This window comes from Convolutriloba macropyga, chromosome 5 (assembly GCF_964194025.1).
Source record: "Convolutriloba macropyga chromosome 5, txConMacr16.3, whole genome shotgun sequence".
Classification (NCBI taxonomy): Eukaryota; Metazoa; Xenacoelomorpha; order Acoela; family Convolutidae; genus Convolutriloba; species Convolutriloba macropyga.
The window spans coordinates 47,512,827-47,540,479 of NC_134472.1; the positions used below are offsets into that span (position 1 = coordinate 47,512,827).

Here is a 27,653-nt window from a genome sequence, read left to right on the forward strand (position 1 = left end):
ATTTTTCGCAACATTAGTAATCATGAACAAAATGAACAAATCATGTTGTGAACAAATGTGCATCCGATTTCTAGGATTAAGAACGCGGTGCTAGTGGACTAGCCAGCTAGCATCGCCAGTTATCATGCAGTTATGTATTTTAAGATCTACTGGCATTTCCATGCCGTTTGAGATTATGACAAGAAATTTTTATAAACGTTTTGATTTTTTTTGCCAGTATTCCCTAAACAAAAGGGGAGGACTTAAAGCACACAAAAAATGATTTCTATTGGCTGTTGGTTGCTACTCAATGATTTAGCATTATCCAAATCTGTGAGTGCTAATAAAATAGTTGGGGTGGGGATTTGATTGGGTTTTGATAGAAGCCATAAGATGCAAATTTTTGAATATTTTGGAAACTCCTTATTTTTGGGTTCTATTGCACCAATTCAGTATCATCTTTTCATTAGTTAGTATAATAGATAAAAGCTGCAGGCACACATTTTTTCAATCATTTTTGAATGAAATTAAAGGTGAATACAATTTAGTTCACATAAGGTGTCGCTGGTGTCATGCCTAATACAATTTATCCTCTAAAAGGGTGCCAGGGTAATCTAATATTGGGCCTTCTTCACCGCAAGGCCTCACTGTACTAAATATTCCGGCCGCACAGTTGGAATTTCACGTTGATGCTTCCCCAGGGGAAAATATTAGATCCATGTCTTTAAGAGGGTAAGTAGACGCAAATTCAAAAATGAATGGAAAAGGAAAAGGGAAAAGTTGTTTGGTATGTATGACTGAAATAGGGGTCTGATTCAGTTTTCATTCAAAGCTAAGTAAAATTTGCCTTTTTAAACAGCGTTAAATCAAGAACACATGAGATGAGCCTCAATTCAAGAAAAGAAAGTTATATTGTTTAGTCTTGAATGGCCAAACCGATTAATGAATATTTTAATTGATCGCGAGCGAAGTTTGAAGAAGCAGTTGTTTGTCCTGTGTGTCTGTTTATGCATTACTATACTTGACCGTTTTAATTGTTTGATCTAAAATATTCGTTTGCTTGAGTGATTTAACTTTTCATCCTGAGAAACGGGATAATTTGGTAAAGATCGAAGGCATTTAGGTCTCTCTGTAGCTGAAACTCTAATTCATATTGATTTTTTTCTTCTTTTTTCTTTTTACTTTATCTTTTCTCCAAATTTTAAATATTAGATTTTATTAGATTTGAACAAAATGCATTTGAAACCCTGATAGAAAATTAAAAAATTGGTAATGTGTTCAAGGGAAAAAAATTTCAAAATGAGTGCTAACAAAATAGTCTTGCAAAATATCAGATCGATCTACAAAATTTTGAACGAGTTGGAAGTGTTGATGAAACAACAGGAGAGTCAGCCTTTAGCTATATGTTTGACGGAAACGTGGCTCAAGGACCAATCTAACACAAAGTGCATTAACCTTGATGGCGACCAGGAGATTGCTACAAGCAACCGTAATACTTCTAAAGGAGGAGGGGTTGGGATCTTTGTAAGGATGGATTTACAACAAACAATTATTAAAAAGTTTGACTGTACCAGTATTCAAATTTTAACACAATTTTTGTGAAAATCAACACAAAAAATGGCAAAAATTTTTTAATAACAGTGATCTATATCAAACCGAAGACAAGTATAAATGAAATATCGGAAACTTTTCAAACGTTTTCTGAAGATTTGACTCCGGAACCGGAACAGTTGCTCATTGTTTGAGGAGATTTTAACATTGACCATAGCAGCAAAAACTTCAAGTTTACAAAATTAAAAGACTTTTTTAGTTCTTACAACTTAAGCAATATGTGAAACGTTGGATATACTAGAGAAAACGCAAAGTCGAAAACTAATATTGACGTAGTTTACTGCTCGAAGACAGTAGAAATTGAAATAATCAAGTCAGCTGTAACGGATCGCTATACTGTCCAAATCGTGTTCTCTGACTTCGTCCGAAAGACTGTACCACTGAAAAACAAAATTTACAGGGATTGGGCGGTTCTTGAAAACCACTTAATTTTAGAAAAAAAGGTTTTTAAAATAAGAAACAAATTAGGCAGACTTATGTCACACTTGTATGCTTTGGATTGTGATCTTGCATTTGAAAAATTTCAAGAGGCTATCATTGAAGAAGATGACAATTATATTCCATTGAAAAAATCAAAACTTTTTCAGCAACCAAATTGGATTGACAACAGTATAAAGAATTTAGCAGCAAAAAACAGAGCTTATTCCAGAACTTTTAGAGACACAAAAATAACAAAAACAACGAAAACAACGAATAAAATCAGGAATAAGCTGAGAGAGAAAATAAAAGAAAACAAAAGAATCTATTATCAGAAAATGTTCCACAAAAACGCAAAAAACAATTGCAGCAACTTTTTTAATACAATCAAAACATTGAGTGAAAATAAACGAAAACAAAAAGAAGAGTTGTCAGAGAAACAGATTGAAGTTTTTAACATTTACTTCACAACTATCGGAAAAATTTTGTCGAAGAAATTCATTGATCCTGGAAAAAATGGTAGACAAAGAGAACTTTAAACAGCAAGTTTTTGACCTCAACAAATGAAGCCGAAATTTCACTAGTCATTAAAAAATTGAAAATTAAATACAGCACTGATTGTGACTGTCTCAATAATTTTTTACTTAAAAAAATAGAATATGCTATAGTTCCTACATTGACGTTTTTAATCAAAAATTGTTTCGAAAAAGGAACCTTCCCAAAATGTTTGAAAAAAAAACAGCAGTAATTCCAATATATAAGTGCGGGAATGCTTACGAAGCTCAGAACTACAGGCCAATTAGTTTATTACCAACGATTGGAAAAATACTAGAAAAAATACTCTGTGATCGATTGACCACATTCCTCGAGAAATACGATTTGCCTAATAAAAATCAATTTGGGTTCCGACAAAAAAGAAGGACTACTGATGCATTAGTCAATTTTCTCGAGGAAATCAGAGAAGACTGGGAAAATGGATTTAAAGAAGTGAAGGCTGTCTTCATAGATTTGAAGAAAGCATTTGATACAATTGAACAAAATTTGCTCCTGAAAAAGCTAGAAAACATAGGAATGAGAGGGCCTGTACATAAATTACTGAAATCCTATCTGAGTGACAGACAGCAATGCGTCAAATCGGTTGAGTTCAGGTCGGAATTCTTACCAATAGAATATGGAGTGCCGCAGGGCTCTGTGTTAGTACCACTGCTCTTTCTAGTTTATATAAATGATACCCAGGAGTTCTGCGGTGACTCAACTGCAATTTTGTTTGCTGATGACGCTGTTTTTAAGCAAAATGCGTATTCAAGTAAAGAAAAATTTGAAAAGTCAATCGAATATGTAGCCGACTATTTTTTGCAAAACAAATTGACACTCAATTTAGAAAAAACCAACCCTGTGAATTTGAACGCAATCAGAAAATCTTTTCAACAAGAGATAATTTTGCAGAATGATGCGATCAGTCAAAAAACGTCTTTAAAATAATTAGGAGTACATATTGACGAAAAACCTAATTTTAATTGGCATATCCTCGAATTATGTGCGAAACTGTCCAAATTTTCTGGATTAATTTATAAGTTGATATCAATTTTAGCAACTGCACAGCTTCTTGTAACATATAAAGTTTACGTACAACCAATACTAAATTATGGTGTTTTAGTCTCAGTTCGGCCTCTAGAAGCAAAATCAAAACAAATTACCAGAATCATGTTTAAAAAGAGAAAAACGGAATCAACACTGCAAAATCGAGAAAAGTATTAAATGCATTCGATCAAAGATTTGCACATTTTTGAACTGTTTAAAAGATTAACACAGATACTTAGATCGGAATGCGAAATAAATAGTCTGAATTTTCTTATAACAAAGAAAGAAATAGAGTCAGTTGAGTTAAAAATAACATCAGCCCGTCAGTTAAAAAGTTCAAACGCGGTTAGTAGACTTAGCCCTAAACGATTAGGAGTAAGAATAAGAAAATTGTTGAACTTTAAATTAAAATTTAACCCCAATTTCATTTCAGAAGTACAAATCTTGAGTAAAAAAGAATTGAAACGTTATCAGTATAGTTCTAGAGACAATTACATTAGTAATAACCAACAGATAGTTTCGTATTATATTGAGCTTGTCATTTCAAATCCTTTGCATCTTAAGCATCTGACAATCTGTCTTTTAAAGTTTCTTAGTAATGCTACTGGCATCACTTGACGAGGACCATCGGACTTTTTAATGACCTATCAAGTAAGTGGCCGTTTTTTGCGGCCTAGTTTGTACAGCAAAGCTAACCTACCTGAAAACAATTTATTATTATTATTAATTGTCTGGATCACCGATGCTACTGAGGAAGCAGAGCTTTACACTTTGAAACAATTTTATTTTTGATTGGTTTGGACACCTCCCGCGTTTTTACCCAGTGCGGTTGATTTTTCTATGTTTATGCAATCTACAATTAAAGTCAACCCCTCGTTTGATTTCGTTCCAGGTCTCTTTGTCCGATGATAGGCGGTTTCTGTTTTTCATATTAACCGCACCCTCATGCCCTTTTTCATTGATTCAGATTTGAGATCTAATCGTTTGAACAAATCCAAGGCACACGCCAATTTTTAACGTCGAAATTTTTGCAACGTTAACTTTTTTGCAACAGTCACCAAAGAGCTCGACCGGAACAAACTTACCCAAACTTATAAAATAACCATCCCGTCTCGACTCAGGTCTTCCAAGTAATATTTGAAAAAAAACTATTTTTTAAAACTTTTTTTGGAATGCAAGCAAGAGGGTGACTTTTCTTATTGCACCCCTGCATTAGTAAAGGGTTGAATGTAATTTTCCTAGGCATTCTGGAATTGATCTAAATGCGATCCCTTAAAACTGGGGTTAAATGTAAACATTTCTAAATTTAAGCTTTTGTTTTATTCGCAGACAAGAAACATCTCAACATATTCAAACAGTTTTTCATTCGCCATGGCTAAAGTACGGTAATTGTGAAGAAAAAGTGGAAACCGCGGACCAAATATCAACGGCGTATTCTTGCATCATCTTTTCTGCCTCAATGCTTTTTTTATTCAAAAGATATCATTTTGACGGTCGATTTTGTTGTTCCCATAAAGAGGTAATCAATTTTGTTAAAATAATATATAAAGGAATCAAACTTGTTTTTTGTAATTTTTTAATCCTGGTTAGCCTCAATGACTTTGTTTTGTTAGGACTTTGTTTGTAATTAATCAAGGAAAACAAGTTCTCATTCATTCCTTAAGGAAAAAAATGTTGAAATATTGAAATGTTTAATCAAATCAAAAGTAACTGCCTATATTGTAAATTTTTGGGAGACAAAGTCTCTTGTTTGCATTATGACATTCCGCAAACTAATTAAAATGAATTATAATTTATTTGACCTCGGATTTAATTTTGCCGCCATGAGTATAAAATTTTTGCGTATTTCTTTTTGAAGAAAATCGACGGCCGTGGTACCAGGGTGCCATTATTCAACATTATTAACATAATTAATCAACATAACCCACAAAGAGTTGCTCCAATAAAAATAAATTGGGACACTCAAAAAAAATTTTCAGAAGTCCTATTGAATTTCGCGATATTTTTAGGAAGCATTTTTAGTGGTTTGAAATAAAGCAAAGATAGCAGCAATTACATTTGAAAGACTCGTAATTAAACCTTGAAAAGCTTTTTTTTGTATCCGAACGTTTGCTAATGTGATTTTAATTTTTTAGGTTCTACATTTTTTTGATATAAGATGTTTCCAGTCATAACATTTTTTAGGAGAGTCAATTTTAAAGACCGAAGGCCGAAAATTCCGAGTGCTTCGTGAACTTCCAATTAATTGTTATTAAATTCATAATGTTTCAAGAACTTAAATTCCATTTTTAAAGAACTTTGAAGGAAATTAAAGCGAGAATCACGGTGAATTATCATAATGCACGTTAATATTTGCACATAATGAAGCAATCAAACTGAGCCTCACTTTTGAAAACGCTATTCAGAAACAAAATCTACGTCTTATATTAAGATTAACTCTGATCAGCGATCAAAAAATTGCACAATTTACTACCGTTGTTCGAAACTGTGTTCTGTTTTATTATAGTAATCTTTTTCTGTGCTTTCTCTTATCTTTTTTTTTCGCATTTGTCAGACAAAATAGGATGTACATTTAATAACCATAAAGTTTGAGCGGTGATTGCGATTTATTAGTCCATAAATTCACTTTTATAGGTAAGTCCCAGGACCAATCTGCAGATCAAGACAGGAAGACAAATTGAGACTATTTTAGCTAATTGAATGTTCAGACAATTGAGAAGGGTAGAGCTTAGCCGTAAAACTGACATATGAACAATGCCATAGTCTAGTTAATTAAGTTGCAACCAACTGTGTTTACAAATTGAAGACGTGGTAAAATCGTTAAACCGTCTGCTACCTACCTAAATTTATACCCCCCACAACACGGCACAACACAGCACGGATCGATAGGATAGAACCCCCTTAGGGAGAAGATTTGAAGATTATAAATGCTGTTTTGAAAAGACTTATTTCCTTCCAATTTTATCCATACATACATATACATATACATATACATAGACACACAAAAAGATAGAAATAATGGTCTGTAATCTTAAAAACATTGACTTTATACCCTTGAAAAGAATGCTTAAATAGGGACTAAAAGCATATGTACCGATTTACAACAAAAGAGAGGAGGATAAGTACTGCATATAGACATGGGTTTTAACCACAATGAGAGGAGGAAAGTAGCTATGGTTAGTAGTTTTTAAACCATCAAGGCCAATAGACATAATGGCAATCAAATAGCAGACAGGCAAGGCGAAAATTTGCTTGGAGATGAGATTTCTGTAATGGTGATTGATGTTTTTTTAATCGCGAGGTTCTGAATAAATATAACTGTGCAACCATTAATATAGAATGTTTGCTATCATGAATTTGAAAAAATAGATTACCATAGAATTTCGTAGTATTTCTAAACTTATTTCGTATAACTAATCGATTAGCCTCGCTGACCAAATCAATTCACTTCGCTCAGAATATCAAAATAATCCAATGTCAATACCATCAAAACTTGGCTATGTTTTTGTTAAAAACTCTGAATTTGAAAATCGAAATGGCAAATTTGTCGAATTAGTAAATTTGACTACGTTCAACTATATATATTCAAAACGTGATGTTTGGAAACTCCTTATCATAAGGTAGACCTCAATTTATAACTCAATTTTTGGATAATCTGATATAATTTAAATTACAAAAATTACTTCAAAATGGATTAGTTAAGTGTTAACACACAAATTACTTAGGAAAAAAGTTGTTCATCGGAAGCCAATTTTGTAACAATATTGTTCCTCTATCAGAGTTCGATCTTTTTTCAACAATTCAAAACTAAATTTAAACTGTACAACCACTATGATACTTAACAGAAGCAAGACACAGTAACAAATAAGTTACGGCTCAAGATCTGCGCTTCAATGCGCATTGTGTAACATTTCAACGATAAAAAAATTTGATAATTTTCATTGGTTTTTGGTAGTTTTTTTAGCTCCAATATCAACTGAATGCCAAATACAACTAGTTCAATTATATATTCGAGTGTGTGTAGATAGATATATTTTGAGTGAAGATAAGAATGGCGACCAAATTTCGACGCTATGTCGACTTTGTGTCTGGCAAAAAATTGCGTTCCAGAATGCTCCTTTTTACCGTTAAATTGATGTCATAAGAAATATGCTTCCTGTGTAGATTTTTTAAAATGCTCTATACCTAAAACAGAATTGACGCAAGCAAATCATTGAAAAGTCTGATTCAAAATTGATTATTTAAGTTATGAAAACATGACAATAGTGATTTGATGGTAATAGAGGTAGAGTTTCAGTCATGTGTGAAATTCACAAACTATTTATAGTAAATATCTAAGTAGGTTGTTGGACGTGATAATCGATATGGCAATGATTAAAATGAAACGTTGAATTTTGCTTTTCATTCTGTTCTAACTCTCTCTAGAATGCGTTTTTTCTAAGAGTAAGCTCAGCTACAACAACATATATATATATATATATATATATATATATATATATATATATATATCTATATATATATATGTGTGTGTGTTTATATATATATATATATATATATATATATATGTGTGTGTGTATTATATACAAATAGATATATATTTATATATATATATATATATATATATATATATAATAACATGAAAATTATATTTTATCCTGGTACAAAAAAATCAATTTTTTCAAAAAATGAGCCATGTAGACTTAAGTTGCTCTTACCAACTCATGTCTTACTCTTCTGCAAATACTCGAAAAAAACATGTAATGTTTTTGTTCAATAGTTGTACTTGTACAAATACGAGAACTTTTTGTAAGAACACCAACCCTCGATGTTGTTCTTTTTAAGTGATCAAGAAAATATTTGTTAAGTGCAGGTGGCATTGGATTGGAAAAGATGTCAGCTCAGTTATGCCAGTGAAATACCTTGCATTCTTTAAGCTGGCAATTTTGTTGGGTACAATAAGGTTTCTTGCCTCTTCTTCCCCCTGTCTCACTCCTCGTCCCACCAACTGTTAGTTCAATTGACAAGAGGAATTCTTCGTAGAGTGCATGAGAAAGGAAAACTTTCATAGCTAATTTCCAAAAGAGAAGGCAAAACCGTCTTTTTGATACAGCACAGCAAGCGGTCCTTCATTATTTGAGAAAATATAGATTGTCTGTGAATCGCCTGAATATAGGTTACGGACTAAATTATGAGACATTAAAATCGGAAAAATTTCATGAGCAATTAACGCATTACTCTTACGCTAATGATCAAAGACTGATTATCCTCTTAAGAATGGGTTGGCTGTAAAAATTGTTATCAGTAACCGGTTGATTAATCCTATGTAGCATAGCATGAACAGGCCCCTTCATAGTCTCGAGTCAGTGAAGTGGCCAAAAGAAAACCACCTGATACCCAACCCGAGTTACAACAGTTATCTGCTAAGATCTTGCAAGATTCTGTACGCAAGTTTGGTCAACCCGGAACAGTATTTTGACAGAGACTTTTCAGGCAAAGAAATTTGATATTATTGGCAACAGTGCCCCCCCCCCCTTTTCAACTATTGGTCGCTTCAAGATGAAAGATTATTATCTCAAAAATTGAGGCACGAATGAACTATCTTGATCTCTTTAAAAGTAGGCAGTTTTGTTTATTTTTGTTGTCTTGATTCCGTTGGCCGCCTTTTTTCCTTAAGCCATAATTAATGGTTCCCCATTGAACTGTTCTTCTTGATTTGACTACTGCTAGCTGATTGTTTCGTGTTCAACGTCTTAGGAAGCTCCAGATACTGGGTTAGTTATGTTCATCAATTAAGGGGCGCTCATTCAATTCGGCGCTAATCACTCTGGCAACTTTTCCATCAGATATTGCCGCGCTAAACTCATGTCAAAATTTGGCAAAACAAAAAAAATGGTTTAAATTTGTTTTGATATTCTTGGATTGTTAATTAGATCTTGATTGAAGTTTGACTGAAATCATTGTTGAGTGTGAAGCTTTAGCAAGATTCAAGGTTTGGTTCGGCGGGTACCTGGTGCAGTCGTTTCATCAGAATTTTGACCTGACGCAGAAAGGATAATAAACTTGACTTGAGAATGTGTCAGAATCAGATATTGCTAATTACCGTTTGGCATTCTTTGATGTACTCCCGTAAAATGTACGTGTTTTTTTGTTTTCCTTGTTTTCTTGGTTTCTGTTTTTATGATGTTTTTTTTCTTTAAGCTTTGTAGATGTAGCAGTCGCTTAAAGACTGGGAGGATACTACCAGGATACTGGAGGAAAAGAAAGACAACTCGAATATTATTTTTGAACTAACCGCATGAACAATACGTCATCTCTCTTTTAGATTTTTTCTACTACGATGAAATTTTAATTTGGCAAGTTACTAATCGTTACTTTTGCAAAACGATTCAATGATTAGCAGAACAGTTTGAGTTGTACACTCAACATAGGGTTTTCATTTTGATCCATCAAACCCACACAATCGTTTTTCAATTCATGGGTCGCACCCCTTTGAATAAGTTTTAATTCAATATTATTTCAATTGAATCCCAAAAATTTTTACAGATTTTTTTTAAAAAAAACATTATCTAGAGTCTTTACTATTCCCCCTGTCAGTGTTGCCAATTGCCAGCTTATTCGAAACAATTTTGCGACATAGTTATTCGTTATTCATTTTCTTTCCTTCTGGTTGTAAGAATTTCAATCCCAAAATCGAAACACTGGGCTGTTTTTTGAAGATTTCACTGTCGTAGAAGGCAATCCAACTCGTTCTCTGAAATCTATCATGACTGTCCTGAATAAATAACCAAATTATTTTTTCAGTGAATTTCTTTTTCTCTAGTTATCTAAATCTAACATCACAAAAGAGGTAAAGAAAGTAATTTTAACCTCACACAATTGAAGCAAAATCTTTTTATTAGACATTAATCTAGGGCTGCTGTCATAAAATTATTTTGATGGAAAAAAGACACATTAGTACGGTTTTTTTGTGTTCTTTTCCCCGATTTAAACCAATTATCCGCAATACGGAAAGTTAATTATGTTTGTTTTATTTATGTCAACATATTCACTGTTCTCTGAAAGTTTGATGCATCGTGCAAAAAAGTGAATTCTGGCTCAAAGAGAATCTCTCCAACAGGTAGAGAATAGCGTGTTAGAGCTGAGCCAAACATCATAAAACTGTGGAACGGAAAAATTGCAGCAGTCTTCTCGCAACATATTTGCTAAACTGCACAGTCACCAGGGCCTTTTTAATTACAGCACCACATTTTCGCTATTTGCGTTATTCAAGAGATATCAGCACAAAAAATGCCTCACATATTCATTTCTTTAATGTCTCCCAATTGACAGCCATCTTTTGTTAAGCCAGACATAGACATCTTTGTAAGGTGCGAATAAATTCATATCCGCAATAGACTGACTTTTGAATCAATCAACCTTTTGCAGCACACCCCCCCCCCCCCCGTCTCACCCCCACCAACTGTTAGTTCAATTGACCATAGGAATACTTTTTAATGTGCTGTCTCTCTGAATGGGGGAAAACTTCATTATAACTTACTTCCAAAAGAGAAGGCAGAGCCGTCTTTCTAATACAGCACAGCAAGAGATCCTTGATTATTTGAATGTTTAGCCAGAAATAGTAACTTCTTTACCATATATTATCTATGAATCGCCTGAAAAATGGTTACGGACTAACTTTTGAGACAATAAAATCTGAAAATGATACCCTGACAAATTGCAGGCCACCCCAGTACTCTTACACTTATGGATCCCTCTCAAGAATAGGTTTTCCGTAAAAATTTTTATCAGTGACCAGTTGATTGATGCCATGGAGCCTAGCATGAACAGACCATTCATAGTCTCGAGTTGTGGAACTGGCCAAAAGAACACCGCCTGATACCCTAACAGAAATAGGGCAGTTATTGCTAAGATCTTGCATGATTCTTACAAATAGCGGTTATTTGCTAAAATCTTGTAAGAGCATTGCAAGATGATGCATTATCATTGAATTGACCTACTTAGCAGCTAACCGTCCCAATTTAGCTAAAATATCTACCATCATAAAGCATTGAGTAAGTTAGATATCAAGCTGGTCAAAATCAAAGTGAATGAATTGCAATTTGCGTTTTCTTAACCACATGCTTTTTAAGGACAAAAAACAGGCTGCCCACCTTAGACGAAACTTAAAATTTACTAAGACAAATATGGTTCGGTAGAACACTTTCAAAACTTACAAAACGGCGCCGTATAAAGCCGGAAAAGGTTGTCTGGTGCACCGTATCCAAATTTTGCAATTACCAATTTCTGGAGTCCTGTTCCTAAAAGTGATTTAAAATATAACGCTTATCTCATTCAAGTTATCTTTGCATTCATTTTTGCAATTGTTATAACTTTTATCACCTCTGAAAATCAAGTTTTCCAAGATGGGGCAACCTGGTATCGTTAAAAAAGACTCTTGGAAACGTTATTCGTATAAGCGGAGCCAAGAATTTTCTTGACATGTCTGAATAAGATCGTGTCATATATTGCAAGACATTGTCACGATAAGTTCTGGATGAGATGCTCCTGGCTATTTTTTGTCTCTGGCTAACCTTGCCACTAAGGTCAAAATTAGTGTCCACAATACTTGCTGTTATAATAAAAAATTATATTTGGGGGTTTTTCAAAACAATTGTGCGAACTATTCCATTTTGCTCGATTACGTAAAAGTTAATCGAGACGTAAAAATTAATTTTTTTTGCTAATTAATGTTTCAAAGATGCAGTAAAATTATGTCGAGTATTACTTTTCAACGTTTTGAATTCATTCAATTGACGTTTGGATTGAAATTACAAAATTAAATCTAAAGTATTGTTTTGTTTTTAGAAAGTAATTTTTCTGCCCTTTCAAAGTTTTGTCAAACAAATTATAAAAGAAAATAGTAATTTGAACCCTATTGCTCTTATCTGCAACATATAAAATCTGCAATTGTGTATTTTCAAAGTTTTGTTGAGGATTGATGTTTGTCAGACCTTTAATTTTTCGTGTCCGTTTTCGCCAAGAACACTCTCCAGAACAACCAAAAATCGGAATCGATATTATGTCTCTCAGTCAATTACAAGTGAGATTATGAACACTCTCTGAATGATATTCCGTATCAGCTTCTCTTGCAAGCACGACGAGAGCTATTATGATTAGAACCTACTTCCTGTTCTCCAATTTAGAACGGAGACAACCTCAATAGAAGGAATCATTTTACAAAAACAATTTATTGAAATTTTTTCCGCATTTTTGCATTTAAAAGTTTTTCACCTTGGTGCAAATCATCCAAAATGGTTGTTTTTCCAATTTTACCGAGAAGTTTTGAAAACAAAAAAGCTTAACTGAAAGCCAACAAATAATTGCCTAGTTTTGGCGGTCATCTCAAGATAATTTCTATCATACTTATTGAGAGGCATCTTGTAAGCTTCTGTATCCCTAGTTTGCATTATAAAATATTTTCGAAGAAATATTAACGAACTGATAAAATTAATTTTTATCTTATTGGAGCGTGGAAAAAAAGTTCAATAGCACGACCCTGACGTTTAGGGTGATTTTCAGGATTTTTCAAGATCAAGATACGTTTCTCTAAATGAGCAGATTTTCATATTTGAAAGACACAGTTAGACGAAAAATTGATATGATTAAATTTTCTTTGGCAAAACAATTTCTTCAGCCAAAGAACCTGAGCAAAACGTATACTAGCTCTAAGCTAAGAAAAAAACTTTAAAAGCAACCAAAAATCCCATAACAAAAACTTTACAATATATTATCCATTGTATGCAAAGTTTTCTGCAACGTTAATGCGTGATTTGATAGATTTTTTTTCATATCAACATTGAATTTCTAAAATATCAACATTGAGTACCTAAAATTGCATTTTGTGCGTTTACTCTTGTCAACGAGTGTTTCCAATTTAACTTCATAAAAGTGCCAAGAGATCACAGTTTATTCAAATATTTTCCGTCTTATTTTTAGAGCAAATGTATACTCAATCATAATTGAAGAAAAGTCAAAATATGTGACATCTTTCTCGTTCTTGTGAAACTTGGATGGATACAATCAACTTTGTATTGGGGTATCTGGTAGTGTAAAATTACGTATTGTTTAATTTAATAGTTAGGTCAGATGTTAGTGTAGTAGATCAAGCTTTTGTGAGATCTCACAGCTGTTTATCTGATACTATAATAGCGATTGACGGATATGGACCACATAAAATCACTAAAATACACAATTTTGACGAATAATTCCAACCTGCCAGAATTAATATTTCTGAGTTCTTTTAAAAATATAGAAGTTGGTGATTCGGTCTTAGGCACTAAATCAGTATTGGTTAAATCAGGATCCGCAGGCAGTTGTAGTTAAAAACTATGATTTAAATGCAGGTCAATTGCAATTAAATAAGAAGGTGGGTCAGAATTTCAATTCAACTTATGCACTTAACTCCTCCCTGTGTCCACTCTTTGCGACATAATTATGAAATTCAGTTGAACTTAATCACGACATTGGGAAGGGAAAACGTGGAGAAACGCCACGCCATTGTTGAAGTCTTCTAAAAAGTGCAGCATTTTTGTACCATCACAAGTTATTTACAATTTTAAGGAAAAAAATAATTCGATGGTGTGGAGAAATAGTGAAATTGAAAAAGCTCCTTTTTAGTGAAAACTGATCAGCTTCATTGTGTTCAGTAAAGGTGAGCTAATGAGACGAAACTGATTGACGTGATAGCTCAACTCAATAGCTATAAAAATTGTTTAAATTGAAACATTTTTAAAACGTTCATCTTGCATTCACCATAGCTTTGCCAAAAATTCGCCCTCGTTAGCAATGATGGGTAAAGAAAAGATGCCAAAGATCACAGAATCTTAAGAAAAAAATAAATGATTTTACAACTTTTACAACACAGTTCTATATAAATAAAAACGATAGGGACAATTGAAGAATTAACAGCGCCGAGTGGATTCTCAAGTACCTGTTAGGTGTTCCAGTTTGCTATTCAAGTAAAAAAATATTGTTCAGTTGTAACTAATTGATAAAATTGGCTATCAATGAAGCGTTAGATATATCACCTTCTATCTATTAATTTTGGGTTGTTATGAATGCCAGCTACGAGTGGCGCACTACAATGGAAAGCTGTTTTCCTTTCTGTTGTAAAACTCTTTAATATTTGTTTGAAAAAGTTATAAGACCTCAAAAACAACATAAGTGAATTGAATCAGTTTTCATCCCCTGCAATGCATAAATTAAGCACTTTCCCACGCAAAATGAAGCGTAAAATTGCAACAACAATTTCATTTTTTAAAAAAAATTGAGAGAGTTTTTGCGTTTCAACTTTCATTTTAGAAATGAATTTACTAAATTTCAAGTTGTTTTTCAGTTTTTCAGAAGGCCATCAGTCTAATCGGTCCCCCTGATTGGAGTGATATAGTTTTAATATAAAATTTGTAAACGCACCAACGCTATATATACACAACATTCATCTTACAAAACACTTTAGAGATAATTTTTTAGCCAACAACACACAAAGTCAAACTGTACAAGAGCAACAGTAGTGCATTGACATACATTGTTAATTTTTCCGACCCACCTAGTGAGGGGAGGAAATATATACACAAATGGGTTTTACTGTTCAGTCAATTTTGGCCGATCGATACATTTATCGTAGAGAGTTGTGATTGGTATCTTTAGGAAGACCGTATAGCGTAAAATATGAAAATGAAAAGAAATCAAATTCGTGAATTTCCTGTTTTCTAGGCAATTATCATGGTTCAAAGATTTGTGAGCGTTCGAATCATATCCGTTCACATTCTAGGGAATTTTTGCCCATTTTTCGTTTGCTCATTTTGCTGAAATTTGGTAATTTTGATAACAATAGTGCTATTGGTTTCGTCTAATGAGCCAAAGGAGGTTTGCTGACTCTTTTGATCAGATAATTTTAGCTTAAATTTAGAAGACTTTCTTTCAAAAATTAGCCTTTTTCATCAAAAATGGTCCTAAATAATTCTGTGGTCCATTTTTTTAACTCTGCCGGAGGTAGAGACCCCAGACTGTTGAGAGAATATTGAATCAATTCAAAAGAAGGCCAGTTCTACTTCAATTTCTCTTAAGAGTGTTCTGGAATAAAAATTGCGGGTTACATAAAATAATCATTCTTCAAAATGAATCTTTCAGTTTTGATGTAAAGACATTTTGTTGCCAAACGATCTATTTTGGTTGAAAACCAAATATTAAGCTGTTTTAATTTATAGCACCGCATTATCCAGGCAGGTGTTGGTCTGTTTGTGGTTTTTGACAATCAAATGGACTTATGATTCTGTTGAGGCTACGTCTTTTTTACAGACCAGAAGATTTCCCAATCAAATTTCTTCTAAAATTCACACTCATTTTCTCACTTTTGTTCAAGTGAGACCACATGATCATATAAAACTTTTTCGGAGGGAACTTCGTAGTTTCTATCCCTTCAACAAAGTGTTTTCGAATCGAATTCTTGTTGTTCTGCCCATATTTCTCGTCCTGTTGGAGTCTTATGACTAAGTATCAATACACAGAGATCGAATTGGCATTCCTAATTGGTATACTTGAACCTATATATTGCTATCAATTAAAACCTAATGGCTCTTAATTATTTGAACATATTTGTTTTGAGAAAATCTCAGTTTTACTTTTGAATTTAGCAACTTACTGAAAAATTCGGTCGACCAATTGCTCAGTCTGAGTAAACACAGGTCCAACTTTGCATTTTGCCTCTTGTGAGTAGACGCAAAGTTTTTCTATAGGTTATATTTTATAATTATTGGCTTCATTGCTGCAAAACCACGGATTGTAAATAATTTTATTTGGAGTTTTGTTTTCACTTTTGGAACTTTGCCGAATTTGGATGCTGTTTTTGGTACCTTGTCCGATAATCAATTCAAATACAGGTCCAATAACGTTTGAAAAAGAGGATATTTGAACAAATAGAATTTTCTAGTTGATGGGGTACGATTTTAAGGGCCTCGAAACCGTTTTCTTGCAAAAATTTGTTGAAATTGTTGTTTTGCATGTGTTTTTCTTTTTTTTTCCGGCATTGCTATCACAAATTCTATGCAATGGCTTGTCTCAATGCCTTTTATTTAGCAAAAAATGTTTTTCATGATTTCATTTGATTGATAATGGTATCAATGACTTTAAATTTTTTTGTTTTTAAAACTTTGATCGTCCTTCTGAACTCTGACATTTTCTGTTTTTCTTTTTGACAACTTGCAATTTAATCCAATTATTGGCAACTCCCGTCCATTATGGTAGAAAAACAATCATTTTATTTGCTTTGATGTTGCCGCTGGTGATTATTGGCTAATATTTTTTTTTCAGAGGAGAGATTTTTGTGGTTTTTATGCCCTCAACAAAGTGTTTTCGTATCGAATTCTTGTGTTTTGCGCGCATTTGTTGTCCTTTTGGAATCTCATGACTGAGTATCTCTAAACAATCATCCAATTGGCTTTCCTGAATGGTAAACTTGAATTTATGTAATGATTTCAGTTGACAGCTAATGAGTCCTATATATTTGATTATAATTGTTATAAGAAAATCTCATTTTACATTTGAAATTTACCACCCATTTCAAAACTCTTTTATCCTGTTGCTTAATCTCAAAAATCACTACTCACATTTTACTTCTAGAGAAGAAATGTTTGTCCGGTGGTTATTATTTTTAAATTTTGGCTTCACTGCTTCGTTACCACGGGTTGTAAATAATTTTTCCTGACATTTATCCATTTTGGAAGCTGTTTTTTTGTTGCCTTACCGAATACCAATTTGATAACCGGTTTATTAATGTTTGAAAAAAATGCACTGGTACAAAAAAAATGTCAGTGAATACTGCATGATTTTAAGGCCTTCGAGGGCCATTTTCTTGTAAAATTTTATTGTACTTTTATATTGTCTCTATTTGTCTTTGTTTTTGGCAGTGCTATCATTCTAGATAAGTGCATGTCTCACTGGCTTCTATCGGAGACTTATACAATTGTATTTTTTGATTTCAGTTCATTGCTAATCGTTCGTATCGATGACTTCGTTTTTCTTTGAATTTGATTGAACTTTGGATTCTGCCTCTTTCTGTTTTTCTTTGTGACAACTTGTATTTCTTTCATATTGACGACATCGCCTATCCACCTTTCTTTTGACAAATTAAACAATGTTTTTTGTTTTTTTGGTTTTTGGTTGCAGCTTGGGTTTTTGTGTCTGTGACGCTATGTGTTTTCAAAATAAAACTTTGATAATAATCACTGCTTGACGTCATTTTTTGAAAGAACCCTTAAAATGAAGGTTTATTGGTGTTCAAAGATTTGATTATGGTATCAATGACTTTAATTTTTTTGTTTTTAAAACTTTGATCGACCTTCTGAACTCTGACAGTTTCTGTTTTTCTTTTTGACAACTTGCAACTTAATCCAATTATTGGCAACTCCCGTCCATTATGGTAGAAAAACAATCATTTTATTTGCTTTGATGTTGCAGCTGGTGTTTATTGGCTAATATTTTTTTTTCAGAGGAGAGATTTTTATGGTTTCTATGCCCTCAACAAAGTGTTTTCGTATCGAATTCTTGTGTTTTGCGGGCATTTGTTGTCTTTTTGGAATCTCATGACTGAGTATCTCTAAACAATCATCCAATTGGCTTTCCTGAATGGTAAACTTGAATTTATGTAATGATTTCAGTTGACAGCTAATGAGTCCTATATATTTGAATATAATTGTTATAAGAAAATGTCATTTTACATTTGAAATTTACCACCCATTTCGAAACTCTTTTATCCTGTTGCTTAATCTCAAAAATCACTGCTCACATTTTACTTCTAGAGAAGAAATGTTTGTCCGGTGGTTATTATTTTTAAATTTTGGCTTCACTGCTTCGTTACCACGGGTTGTAAATAATTTTTCCTGACATTTATCCATTTTGGAAGCTGTTTTTTGTTGCTTTACCAAATACCAATTTGATAACCGGTTTATTAATGTTTGAAAAAAATGCACTGGTACAAAAAAAATGTCAGTGAATACTGCATGATTTTAAGGCCTTCGAGGGCCATTTTCTTGTAAAATTTTATTGTACTTTTATATTGTCTCTATTTGTCTTTTTTTGGCAGTGCTATCATTCTAGATAAGTGCATGTCTCACTGGCTTCTATCGGAGACTTATACAATTGTATTTTTTGATTTCAGTTCATTGCTAATCGTTCGTATCGATGACTTCGTTTTTCTTTGAATTTGATTGAACTTTGGATTCTGCCTCTTTCTGTTTTTCTTTGTGACAACTTGTATTTCTTTCATATTGACGACATCGCCTATCCACCTTTCTTTTGGCAAATTAAACAATGTTTTTTGTTTTTTTGGTTTTTGGTTGCAGCTTGTGTTTTTGTGTCTGTGACGCTATGTGTTTTCAAAATAAAACTTTGATAATAATCCATGCTTGACATCATTCTTTGAAAGAACCCTTAAAATGAAGGTTTATTGGTGTTCAAAGATTTCTCAGTCAACTGTTCTAGCTGTAAATTTGATTGTTTTTCTTTTTAAAGGGTTCCATTGTGTTTTTTGCATAAATTTTTTGGAATTTTTAGGTTACTTTTTACTCTTTGTCTATTTGTTTATTTGTTGTCTTAAGACTTAGTGTCCACTAATTAGGGGTACAGTTGAACTCTCGAGAAATTGATTGTTTTTTTTGTTTTGTGATTTAATTTATATCAAAATTTAGTTTTTTAAAAATTTTAAAAACAAATTTCAAAAAAATATAGAGCTTTTGAATTTCAACGATTTCTTCAATCTCAACACTGATAATTTGCGGCATAGTCTCTAATTTAGACATAGCTTACATCTTCTATATAGAAAAAAATTGTTTATGTTTGCCAGTTTTAGTTTCTTGGGGGTGCTGTGGCTCCGTTATTTTGTGTTTTCAAAACGCATTTGTGATTTGATTAATTAGTAATTTTTTTTAAAAGGAAATCTCCCATTTTTGTGTTTCTTATTTCCGGTTTTTGCTGCAAACTGCAGAATTGATGATGGTTTCCAAAAACTTTGACAATAAAAGCAATTAATCTGATGTAAGGGCTTTTATGAATAGCACATGATTTCAATGACTTCGACGCTGTTTTATACAAAACTTTAAACGAAAACTTGATCTGACCGAAAACTTGACAAATTCTGGATAATAAAAGATTTCAATTGCTTTCTGTATGAACGTTTAATATAGCCTAGCCAGTTTATAAGTTGAGAACGAATGGTTTTTTACTAGGGAAATGTTTTCAAAATATAAACGTATTTTCAATTTTTTTCTGTGTACTTGTTATCTGTCGCGGTAAGGACCGGACCCACATGTTTTCAAGAGACAAAAAGTTTTTTGGCGATTGCAATAATTGTAAATGAAGTTTTTTACAACATTGTTTAGACATTTGTTCGGTCTTATCTGTTGCTATTTTGGTTTTTTTAGACATTGATTTCTGGTCTCAATTAAAAGTTTTTTGGTCAATGATTTTATTGTTAACTTTTCTCCTATTCTCACAAATGACATATATCTTTGTATCTCCAAGGTGGCCTTTTTTACTTTTTTAATTCATTTACTCGCTGCTAATGAATGCTTCCAACGGCTCCGATGGAGTTACATAAAAATCCATCTGGTATTTTTATTTGACAGCTGATGGTTGACACTGCCATTTTTTTCTTCTTCTCCTTGACTTGTTTAATTGTGTTATTATGGAAAGACCACATATTCTTTTAGATAAATTATATTAAAAAAGAAATAGATTTTGACTTAGGCAGGATTTGATGTTTTGGTTGTTTTTCTTGCTTGTCTTGTCTCGTTGTTTTATTAATAGCGTGTATCATTGGCTCTCCAATGCCGATGTAATTATTTATTTTGTCGGTTTGAACATAAAACAATTTACTCATTAACCAATTATTTTTGCAGAGTTTGTGCATTTTTTTAAAAACTTTTGTTTCTAATCCTCAGTTGTCATTTGGTATAGATTTAAATCAAAAATATTAGAGCGGTGGTCACTTTATGTGCAAAAGCACATTGCCAAACCTCCTGCGTTTCATCTTGCTAAAGTTTAAGTCTCAATAATAAGTGTTAGGATAGCCATTTTTCGTTAAATCATACAAGATAGCCATTTTCTGCCAGATTCTTGTAAGATAGCCATTCATTCTGCCTTAACCTTACAAGATAGCCCTTCTCAGCCAGTATAACAACTCAGGTTGAGGTCCAGACCCAAATTGGTTTATGATCAGACATAGTCGACAGCACACCCGTGTGTTCCCAGACCGAAATTATAGGGTCTGGATGGAAGTTCGAGCGCACTACAGTCTGGACCATGGTCTGGCGATGGTCTGATCAGAGGTCAATTTTGTCTGAAAAGTCTGAACATAGGCGGATTCGAGCGCACATGGGTCTGATCAGAGGCGACTTCGAGCGCAATTGGGTCTGATCATAACCTCTTCGAGCGCACTTTGGTCTGATCAGAGGCGCCTTCGAACGCAATTGGGTCTGATCATAACTTCTTCGAGCGCACTTGCGTCTGATCAGAAATGCTTTTGAACGCAATTGGGTCTGATCAGAGACAATTTCGAGCGCCTTATTTTTTTCTTTTTTTTTCGTTTTTATTTTGTTACTGAGAGATGTTGGCTCTGCCAAGAGGCAACAATAAAGCGGCATTCTGATCAGAGACTCATTTAAAGTCTGATAGCTCTGATCAGAAAAAAGGAGTCCAACTGATAGCAGTCCCCTTCAGAAGAAATTTCGATCAAATGGAGACCACGATTTTTCTTATGGAAAGCTGTCTAAATTCATCGATTGAGTCAGAACTTTACACTAAACGGTACACTGAACAAAATTTGTTCTCAACAGGGGGGTTTCGTTTTATTTTGCAATATTTTTTTAACTGATTTATCCTTAGATGACTTAAAAAATGCAAGCATCAGTTTTTATGAAATGTGTATATTAGCAAAACTAATAGATTTTTTCATTTCTCTGTAAAACTTTTCTCTAATCAGACTAATTCGAGCGCACTTGAGTCTGATCAGAACCGGTTTCGAGCACGCTTCAGTCTGATCATAGTCTGATTAAGGTCTGGGCTATGGTCTGAATTTGAGTCTGGACCATGGTCTGAAGATGGTCTGATCAGAACAACTTCGGGCTGAAAAGTCTGGAAAGACTGATCAGGGTTAATTTAAGTCTTGAAAGTCTGATCAGAGATAATTTTGGTCTGGAAGGTCTGATCAGAGGAAAATTTGGGTCTGGACCTCAACCTGGGAAGATAGCCGTTTTTCTGTTAAATTCTTTCAACATACCAATTTTGTGTCGGAATCTTACTGTCGGAATCGAAAAAACTGAAATGTAAGATATCCTTTTTCAGGAACAGTTTCAAATCGTGGGGCAGACAGGCTACAGTTCCCTGCATAATCGGGTCCAGATATGTGCCCAGACAGCAGTCCTTACCCCCTGAACAGAACGGGGGAGCTGTGGTGGTGCCTACTATCCCCCCTTTACAGATACCCTCCACCACCCGATCATCCCACAACAGAGCTCAGAGTTCTGTCGGACAAATTAGACCCGATCTTTACAGGTAAATATGACGAATAGGAGGCAATTAAAACTGTACTAATTCTTTGTTTGTTCTTTATGAGCCATAGAAATTTATTAGCAATTAACGTCTCAGACAAGACGCTGATATTTGAAGAAGGGATGCAGTAAAAGCGTTTCCATACAGTTATTAAAAACGAATGATTTGTATAATCAAGCACATAATGACACTTAATATTCTTGTATTCTAATGATTTGTAGATCTAATGATAACCCCGGTCGAGAAAAAATCGGAAAAATATGTAAGATAAGCGGTGAGAAGTTGGTTTTTTCACCGCAAATTCCTTACATAGTTTTGCGGTGAAATGCGGTGAAATTATGTAAGTTCACCGCTAGAGTAAGCGGTGAACTTACAAAAAGCCCCAGATTTCGCCGCTCACTACATGTTACCCTCCTTGCACGGATTCGAACCTCTCACCTCCTGCATGTCAGCCACTTCTTCTTCCACTGTGCCACTTCTCCTTCTCACTACACTCCCGGGTTGAAGTTTCTTTGCTTTCATACAAGGATCATATATGATTTAATACTGTCCATACTTGATTTCTTATCCTTTTATATATGATCCTTTTATGATTACCAAGAAATCATATATGATCCTAGTACGAATACCAAGAATCATACATCTAGTTTTTGCAATTCTTTAACCATTTATATTTTTTTGATTTTATTCGGTAGGGCATCACCTAAATGATACCCCGGCATCACATTGTGATCCGCCAAAAGACCCTAACGTACAATATCAATTGCAAGTTGGGCACAAAAAAAAGGAGTAAGTCCAAACAAATAACAAAATTTTTGACATACTCTGAAGTCAGTTTATACATATAAATGCTCATTTATAAAAAAAAAAAACCAAGAATAAAATTGGATATCACGTCAAATTCGTTTTCTGAATACGTTTAAACCAAAAAGTTATTCTTTTAGCGCACACAAGGAATCAAATGTGGATTGCAAATGCGATATAATAACTTAATAAGTCCTCTGACTACATTATACGAGAATTTGTGTCACCAGTCAATGTATTATATGTCATATATGACCTTGTATGAAATCCAAGAAATTTATTCAACTTCAATGGAAAATCAAATTTATACAGTTTTTAGACTTTAAATTTTTTTGTATGATCCTTGTATGATTTCTAGGAAATCATATATGGTCCTTGTATGACTTCCAAGAATTCATACAAATCATATATGACCTAGTATGATTACTAAGAATCATATATGACCTATTACGAAATCAAAGAAAGTTGTTTGATCGTTGACTCGGGCTCTAGCATATTTGTTTTGAATTTAAATCAAATTTTGTAAGATTAGCGGTGAAATTACAAATTTTAGCGGTGAAAGGCGGCGATTTTTTGTAGGTTCACCGCTTACTCTAGTGGTGAAATTACATAAATTCGCGGCTTTAAAAAAGTTTCAAAAAGATGTATGATTATTTGTGGGTAAATTTTTCGTGCGTCTTTGTGTAATTTGTGTAATTTCATCGCATTCACTGCTGTTCTCACACAATTTTAACACTTTTTTCTAAGCGGTGAATTTATTTAAGTTCACCACTAAGTTCAGCGATGAATTTATGTAATTTCATTGCATTCACCGCTTATCTTACATAATTTGGACACTTTTTTCAAAGCGGTGAATTTATGTAATTTCACCGATAAATTCAGCGGAGAAATTATGTAATTTCAGTGCTACCAGGCGATAAAGGTTTTTTCACCGCATTCACCGCCTGATTTATGTAATTTCACCGCATTCACCGCTTATCTTACAAAATTTTCCGCATTCACAGTTTACCTTACATAATTTTGCGTTGAATGGCGGTGACACCTCGTCCCGCGAAGATCTATATATTACCGATCATTCTAATTGTTTAAAAACAATTTTGTTGTCTCTCTATGCGAATGGGAATTTCAAAAAAAAATTTTCATTTACTTTTCCATATATTTCATGTACCAGTAGAACTGTACAGAAATTTACTTTTTTTCATGTTCGCTGGCAGAAGTTGACCATCCAGTACAGTTAATTAACTTTCTCACATTCTACTTCTGATAAAACATTATCAAAACAGCGGTTTCTTCACTGATGATGGAAAGATGTACGGAAGCAGAATTTCTGCTAGTAAAAAAAACTGAATTATAATTTGTTACAGAAACCTGCAAAAGCCAGAGCCAGAGAACAACAATGGTTCCCTGACCTTTTCCATGCACTTTGTGCCCTCTGAGAACCAGCTGAGAGTGAGGATAATCAAAGCAGCCGATCTGCCTCCCAAAGATGTGACTGGAACCTCAGACCCATACGTCAAAGTGCAACTGCTGCCAGAGACAAAAACTAAATATCAGACTAAGGTCAGTATGTCACCAGGTTAGTCCACTGACCTAGTTACTCCAAAAATCTTACTCTAAGTAAGTTCATTTGAGTATTTCATTGTTTTTGTAACTGTTAGTACCCGGGGTGGAGCTCTCAGTGAGTGTAACTTTTTGAATTTTTGCTTAGAGGTGCGGGCTGAATGTGCTGGAAAATGTTTTCAAAACAGCTTCTTATAGCTCAGTTTTTATGTTCATTTCCTACCAAAGTTGTACACCCCGAAATAATGTAAACTCAACTTTTCAGTACGACGCTTTTAGTACAACTTTTATCTTACATAAATTCCGCTCAATTCCTATAGAAGCTCAGGACTATTCAAGCACACTCCGTGCTTACTATCAAAACTTCGGAAAAATGTGAACATTATACAAAAACTCCACCGAAGCGGCCTTTTTCTTGCAAAAATTTAACGCATTTTCGTGTCTGAGTTATTGGGGTGCTTAGTGTTCTGCAAGAATTGTGCTCAAGTGTTGAAAGAATTCGGGAATGCGTCAAAAGACCAAAGAAATGCACATGCTCCAGCAGCGGCTAAAATATTTGTCGATCTATCAGGCTGAAAGAAATGAGGGATCTTGCAAAATGACTGCTTCGATTTTGGAACACAAATAATTTGTCACCCAATGAGAGAGTATTTTATTTATGAGTTGATTCTTTTCAACTCACCCAATGAAAGGGGAGTTGAACAAATTGCTTCTGTTGACGGAAAAAAAACAATAGAGCAATTGATTAAATTAAACAAAAGAAGGGGACGCTCAACTCAGTTAGCCGACTGTTGATTTCAATTAGAGCAAAAAACCAAGTAATATATTTAATAGTCAGGTTCTTTTTGATCCTTTTCTTAAGGAATTATTTAAGCACTCACTTAAGTTGCAAGATCTAGATAGAAAAAAACTTAAAAGACAAACTCCACGTCTTAGAAGTACTCATTATGTAACGACTCGCGAAAAATTTTGAAACCAAAATAAAAAAATTGCTGCCCATCTTACAGTGACTGCACCATGTCTCTTCTTATTTTTCAGAGAAATTCAGTATTAACAATAGTGACAATTTTTGAAAGTGCGATGCATTGATTTCAGGATGAAGGACAAAATTTTTCATATATCTGTTATTCGTGTCCAATATTTATGGGTTTTCATTTCGTTAAATTGAAATTTTTGTTCGTGTTGATTTATCCGCCTTTTATCCGATTAAGCAGTGCCTCAATAAGATTTGTAAGAAGACTTATCAAGTCTTTTTGAAATTTCTAGTCAGTCATATCTTATCAAATAAAAGTTCATTCTAATCTATCACTGCGATACAATCTGATCTTGCTCACTAAACAGTTTTCTATTAATTCGAACAAAAATTCAAAATCACATGAATGATGCCTCATCATCTGATCTTGTATGTATCTCTTATGAGATTAATGATAATTTTAAAATAATTAAAAGGAAACTCAGTCTATTTTCCCGCAGATTTGCAGAACGTTATCAACGTTATGTTCAAATTTTTAATAAATGTTACTGAACACACTTACAAAAACTTTGCGCTATGTGATCAATTGAAAAGCGAAAAAATTCTTCTAGTACTTTGTGATATAAAGAGAAATAATGATATATTATTGTTAGCTAGCATATATCTTCCACTGCGACATTCGTTTCTTAAACCAATAAATTTTCGCCACTAAGTTTATATTTTGACAGAGTGAAATAAGTAATTTTTTTTCTATTCTTAACGTCTGTAGAGTACTGTATGTTCTATTGTGATATTCCAATTTTCTTATTTTTAGTTGCAATATAGTTTGTATTGATCTCATATAAGGATGATTTGAAACTAATGATATAAAAAAGTGGTCCAAACAATCGTACGTCAGATTAGGAAAAGAATTTAATTGTTGTGATGGCAAGTTTTGGCTAGAAACGATTGGATACTTACTATCTTAGTTAGTATGAAGTAGTGTTTGATGCAATGAAAATTCCTTTATTATTATTATTTTTATTATTCTTATTATTATTATTATTATTATTATTATTATTATTATTATTATTATTATTATTATTATTATTATTATTATTATTATTATTATTATTATTATTATTATTATTATTATTATTATTATTATTATTATTATTATTATTATTATTATTATTATTATTAATATTATTATTAATAATATTATTATTATTATTCAATTATTTTTATTCAATTATTATTTTGGATGAAGGTTTTGACCATTTCATTTGATTATCAATAATATCGAACAAGCTACACATTACTGAGACTACACATTTTTAGACCTAGTTTTCTTTAGATTCTTTGGAGTACTTTTATTTCTGCCCTTTTATTTTCTGTGTTTTTCGATTATGTTTATATTTTTACTTATAATCCGGTAACAATCTTGCTCCAGTAACATATAAACGTGATTTGAGGACTGCCTTTTTGTGTAGTAGACATTGCAATTAAAATTAGGCTGGAATATCGAAACAGTGCCCAACTTGAGAATTAAGATTAATTGCGTATGACTTGATGTCTCAAATAAGTGAGCTGCTTCGCAAGCCGACATTTGCAATGTTCACAAAAGTTGTTTTAGGCTTTTGTGTCAAGATTCGCAAAATCAACTCAATCTCAAAGTATAATTGAAAATAATATAACAGCCGAGGTCAGCCAATCAACTTGCAATAGTTTTGTTCGTGCACGCCAATAATTTTAAAAAAAAGTTACGATTGTAAAAAAAACAAGTAAAAATAACTCATAGTCATTAGTTGTCCCCTCAACAAGTTCATTGAAAATAACTTAATTTGTCTTATCTCATTAAGTTTCTTCGTTTTTCGAAAGAATTAAAGTGAATTTATTTTTTCTTAAAAGGTGCTGTTTGGAAAAGTTCTGTAATGGCATTAGAGTTTGATCTGAGAAACAAGTAACCTTATAGTATTTGTTTTGCGAAAACCAGGTTAATGCGATTGTGAAGCAAAAATTAGATTTTTTTTCTCATATAATTTTTCCGAAACACAAACAGGACGTGCGATTTATTCTAATTTAAGTTCTGGTTCGAAATCTGTAGACTGGAATCGCATATTTAGTACGTTTTTCAAGAAACAAAGGTCGCATTGAAGTAACACAA

At 33.1% G+C, this 27,653-nt stretch overlaps 1 protein-coding gene across 1 annotated transcript in view; it reads left to right on the top strand.

Moving 5' to 3' along the window:
• The window catches only part of LOC142339428 (synaptotagmin-9-like), a 73,702-nt gene that overhangs the window by 25,226 nt on the left and 20,823 nt on the right, over positions 1-27,653 (top strand). The window contains exons 4-5 of the mRNA XM_075389454.1: positions 21,964-22,173; positions 24,339-24,534. Coding sequence (XP_075245569.1) covers positions 21,964-22,173; positions 24,339-24,534 — 406 coding nt within the window. The remainder of the gene's footprint in view (positions 1-21,963; positions 22,174-24,338; positions 24,535-27,653) is intronic.